General features: G+C 41.9%; 1 protein-coding gene across 1 annotated transcript; it reads right to left on the reverse strand.

Moving 5' to 3' along the window:
* Positions 1-645: 645 nt before the first annotated feature.
* LOC116710065 (single-strand selective monofunctional uracil DNA glycosylase) lies at positions 646-4316 on the reverse strand. The gene is made up of 2 exons (XM_032548866.1): positions 3898-4316; positions 646-2716 (listed from the first exon to the last, which is right to left on the reverse strand). The coding sequence occupies exons 1-2, from the start codon at positions 4183-4185 to the stop codon at positions 2183-2185; spliced, it is 822 nt and encodes a 273-aa protein (XP_032404757.1). The 5' UTR covers positions 4186-4316; the 3' UTR covers positions 646-2182.
* Positions 4317-5203: the final 887 nt, after the last annotated feature.

Consider the following 5203-nt stretch of genomic DNA (forward strand, 5'->3'; position numbering starts at 1 on the left):
CAATAACCAGAGGCTGTCCAGAACTGGGGAGATACTGTCACACCGTGTAAATGATACCAACAACAAGGGACAAAAATAACTAAAGTCATATGAACCTTTTTTTTTTTTTACATATATGTAAAAAAATACATATATTTTTTTACATATATGTTTTTACATAAAATGTTTGCTGTTTAAGCAAATTCATTATTTTTAAGTTTCATGTTCAGGGCAAGCTGTAGGCTACTTACTATATTTATATCCTGACTTTGCTAAAATGTTGTTCCCACGTTGGACGCTAGATGGCAGTGCAGCGGCGCTCCACGGCTAAGATATAACCAAAAATAAGAGAAAAAGAAGGCAAGCTAAGAAAACAATAAGACTTCACATATTTTAGACTCCTCCAATTTATCCATGGACTTCAAATTGGCAATAAATGTTTCATTACTATGCCAACATTCTTTGATGATGAAATCAATTTAATTGTCATCAAGCTTCAAGACAGGGCAGATCTTCAGAGGCTGGCAGCTCAAAAAGACTAAATAAACCAAGTGCAGTTCACTTTTCAGCCTTCCTGTTATAAATATTTTCAAACTAGGTTGGTGCTTGTTTAACATACTGCGAAAGTATTTATAATAAGTGGCAAAAAACATGCTGAATCACAGGTAAAAATTAAACATTTTTTATGACTTTTATATTTTCCAGCAAACAAAATATTAAGAAAAGACTTAACATTTATTTGTAGACAGGAGTGTTTTTATTTTAGTAGCAAAGACACAGCACCCTAAAACAGACCGGAGGAAAACAACCAACACGTTATGAAAACAAACCAAATATAACAAAAAAGATAAACAGAAGTATAAAAAAATAGCGTCTCACATTTGTAACATTTCATTCAACAGGATGTAATGCAGCATACGTAGATATAAGATGTAGCCATGGTTACATTTAGGTGCCATTTTAGTAGTTTGATAGGAGTGCTAACTGAGTCGGCGTGGTAACAGTCATTTAATGAATCATTGTGGATAACATTTTAATCTGTTGATAAACCACCTGGCTGGAACTAAAGTCTAACTGATGAATTATTTCTACATATTTGTTGTCATTTTCATTACAACACAAAAGGGGAACAGAGTGTCCTGAGCTTCAGATATATGGAAGAAATAACAGTTTGATTCCCTGCTGAATTGTGCCCCAGCAGTATGTTTTGGCTCCGTCACAGAGAACTGGATTTTGGTCTCATCTGACTAGAACAGGTTCAGTTTTGAGGATTAATATTTAATGCACTCTCAATCATTCAGATGTTCACTGGCAAACTTCAGATGGAGAGCTTATGTCCCTACACATAATGGAGCGACTCAAATTTCTACAAAACATAAAGCTGCAAAGTCATAAACATGGAAGGAAGGAAGGAAGGAAGGAAGAAGGGACACAAAGAGCAAAAGAAAGAAAGGAAGGATGCAAGAATGAGAGGAAGAAAGGAAAGAATGGAAGAAAGAATAACAGAATGAAATGAAAGAAAATTAGGACAGAAGGGGGAACGAAAGAACCAAAAGAAGGTAGGAACGTCAAGACACAATCAAAGGAACCAAAGTAGGAGATAAAGGTAGAATGACAGAAGGAAGATAGGAAAGAGACAAAAAAGGAAAGAAGAAACTGCACCAGAAAGGTAGCAAGACAAGGAAGGAAGGAAGGAAGGAAGGCTGGCACATTTAGACCCTGGGGTTATAAACCAAGTCCAGAAATACAGATACTTTTGTTTACTCTTATTTTCATACCAAGTTAGCCCAAAATACATTCAGAAATAAAATGCCATACCTTTCTGAGAGCCCTACTTCACTCATGCATGAACTTTATGCATGAGTCCTGCATAAAGTTCAGCATAACGACGGACCAAACTCCCTTCTCAGATGTGGGCAATCTACCAGCAAGAAACCTGAAACGTACAAACAGTTTCTACAACAGAAACAGTGATGTTTTGTAGTTCTGAGGATGAATATTTAATGCACTTCATGCAGTCATTACTGAAGGGGAGACATGCCAACTCTGTAGACTTGTGTTAAGATTTCTCCACAGAGGTCAGAGACGGTGTTTGCGATAACAAGCTGAATATGGAGCAGCATATGGTCGGAAGGTATTAGAGGCAGCATTTTTCAGCAGCTCTTCACCTCCTGATGAATCATCAGATTGGATCTCCAGCTCGTTAGCTGCTACTCAGCAGAGGGAGGACACCCAGGTCAGCCAGCTTGGCTTTAGCCACCTCCTCCCAGCCCTTATTGGCCAGCGGGTTCCTGGGCGACGGGTGCATGACGCCCTCGACTCGGACATTAACTACACCCGAGGCAGACAGTGCCCGCCGCGCCCGTTGCTCCGCAACCTTCCCCACGCCGATCACCATGGAGACTTCCAGCGCCTCCACCACTTTGCAGAGCGCCGCATCACACAGGGACAGCAGTTTCTCTCGCTCCGCTGCAGGCAGCTCTGGCGGCGTCAAGTTCTTCCCGCTGGCGCTCATGAAGATCAGCGGGCACAGGTTGTGAACGAAGCAGTGGCGGAAGAACTGCTCGGGCTCGCCGCACAGCTTTCTGAAGAAACCCCAAAAGCGAGCGCCGCTCACCTCGCTTTGTGTGCAGCCGAGGCCCAGGATCCGTCTCTTTGGATGCTCCTCAGCAGGGCGACCGACCTCACCTGAGATCTTCAGCCAATCAACGACTGACTTCACCTCACCGAAAGGGACCTGAAACAGACAGAAACACATTCTGAACCTTAACAGTGCAGTATGTAACTTTTATTTAAACCAAAAATATATATATATTTTTTTACATATTTCACCCTGTCACCATGCTGTGACAGAGTATTATGAGACAGATTATCTGTGATAAGATCAATCTCCTCCACATTCTACTTGCATTACTATTGCCATCTGAAAAAATGCACCGCTCCAACCAAAAACAACCAATCAGAATCAGGGGGAGGGTCTTAGCGCTGCCAATCATCCTCCACTAAATGTGTTGATGGCTTACCAATACAGAAAAACCCTTTATGCCTTCATCGGTGGCCATGCTATCTAGACTGAGCCTTCACAACAGGCTAGCTGCAGCATAGCAAACAGCAATGGGGAGAAGGGGAGGTAAGATGAGCAGCGCCATAGGAGACTGTGATTGACAGCACTAACACCGTCCAACTGCCTCTAACTGGTTGTCTCTAGCACTGGAAAACGACAAATTACCTGTCTCATACTGTCACAACAAAGTGACAATTTCAACAAATAGTTGAAATTACAGTTATTTTTCCTCCACACAGACAAGGCCTTTGCATGCAAGCCAAAAACATCCACTTTGGTGTAATCTGACCCTAACACCTTTTTCCATATGTTTGCTGTTATTTTACATTACATGTGATAAAACAGGACTTTTGGCTTTTTTCCAAATATGGCATTTTCCAATTCTCTTCTACAAAGACCAGATTTGTGAGGAAAAATAATAGTCGTTCTGTCAACAAGCCCTGCCAGATAAGCTGTGGGTCTTTACAGCTCTTCCAGAGTTATCATAAGCCTGTTTCTCTGATTTAGTCTCCTTAGCTGGCCTCTCAGCTAGCAATTGTACCATACTCTTTAAATTTTCATCTGTGAACAGCGCATTGTGCACCCAAATGGCCTATTCACTGATTAGTCGGCTTTTGAAGTTAATTGGTTGAATTGTATTTTATTGGAAGGGGAACAAAAATGCACACCACACTTTTGAGATTTCTATTTGTGAAATAAATAAAACCCAATTCAATATTTTTTTTTTCTTCTGCTTCACGGTTATCGTAAATTTGGTTGTTAACATAAAACTCCAATAAAACACCTTAAAGTTTGGTACAACCGTTTTGCAGAGCAGGTTAAATGTAAACAGTGATCTTGCTGACGATGCCCACCCCGGTCTGTGCCATGCCGAAAGGTCCAGGATTCATCCCCAGGAACAGGACCGTCTTCCCGGGCTGGCAGTACTTCTCCACGTAGCAGCGGTGGGTGTCCCAGGCGTACTCCAGCGGGTTGTAGATGTAGCGGACGGGCTCTCCGAAGGTGAGCCCTCGGAGGAGGGCGTTGAGCTCCTGCTCAGCCTGCAGGAACCTGGAGGACGGGGTCCCATCTGCGGGCTCAGAGACCCGGTTCTGTAAAGCTGAGAGCCCCGGTTCATTTCCAGACGTGCTGCCGTCCAACATGTTGAAATAAGTCGCTGATTGTCCAGCTAAAAAGGCGCATTAAGTTGTTTTTATGGATCACAGCTTAAAACCAGAACACAAAGAGTCGCAACAGTTTCTTCCTCTGACGCTGCATTTTACACAGAATGTGTTGGTGCCATCTACAGGAATATTTGTGTAATTACAGCCGTCTTTCCCTCAGCCCAAAAACTTCATTGTATTTGTTCTTTTGCAAGCATTTAGCGTTGAGTCTAGGTTGCTTTAAGAAAATAGACTGCAATTATTTGCAAAATTAATGTAATTGCCATCATCACAGATCATGTTTACCCTAAATATGATCTACCCTAAATATGATCTGCCAAACAAGGACAGAGCAGCTGGTACCCCTCATCTTAATCTGAATGAAGAACAGAACGGTTGCTGCTAATTAGACTGCAGCCTAATCTAGCCAAGAGGGGTCTTTTGAAACATATAGGGTCAAGAAAGTCCAGCAAAGGCAAGAACAGTCTCCCACAGAGGATTCAACTAAGGAGTGGAGCTGCTACTGTTGCAGAAGTTGCCCTGGGATGGCAGCATGTAAAAGTATTTCAGCACAGAAAAATCCACCAACAATTAGAGACTCTCCTCTAACTTGAACACATCTCTGTTTAAATACACATAAATGAAATAATGAGGTCATTAGAACCTGGCTGCGTCCTGTGGAGGTGATTCAGCCACTTGATTGAGGTGTGTTGGATCAGGAAACACCAATCTAAAAGCTACAAGATACCTGCCCTCAAGGACTGGAGTTTGACACTGATGGTCCAGGTGAACATTACGATGTCATACCAACAGTGAATCACCCCGAGAATAGACATAAAGAAAATACAGCATTTTCTATTTCCCATGCATCTCCTTATTTATCCAGGAATTCAAGACTGCATAGTAACCCTGTGAAGATTAGACTTCTACATCTTCATGCCGGTGTAAGACAAAACAGGGATCATATATACTTCGGCACATTTGACTTTCAGTTTCGTTAATAATTAAAAACAGCAAG

This window comes from Xiphophorus hellerii, chromosome 20 (assembly GCF_003331165.1).
Source record: "Xiphophorus hellerii strain 12219 chromosome 20, Xiphophorus_hellerii-4.1, whole genome shotgun sequence".
NCBI lineage: Eukaryota > Metazoa > Chordata > Actinopteri > Cyprinodontiformes > Poeciliidae > Xiphophorus > Xiphophorus hellerii.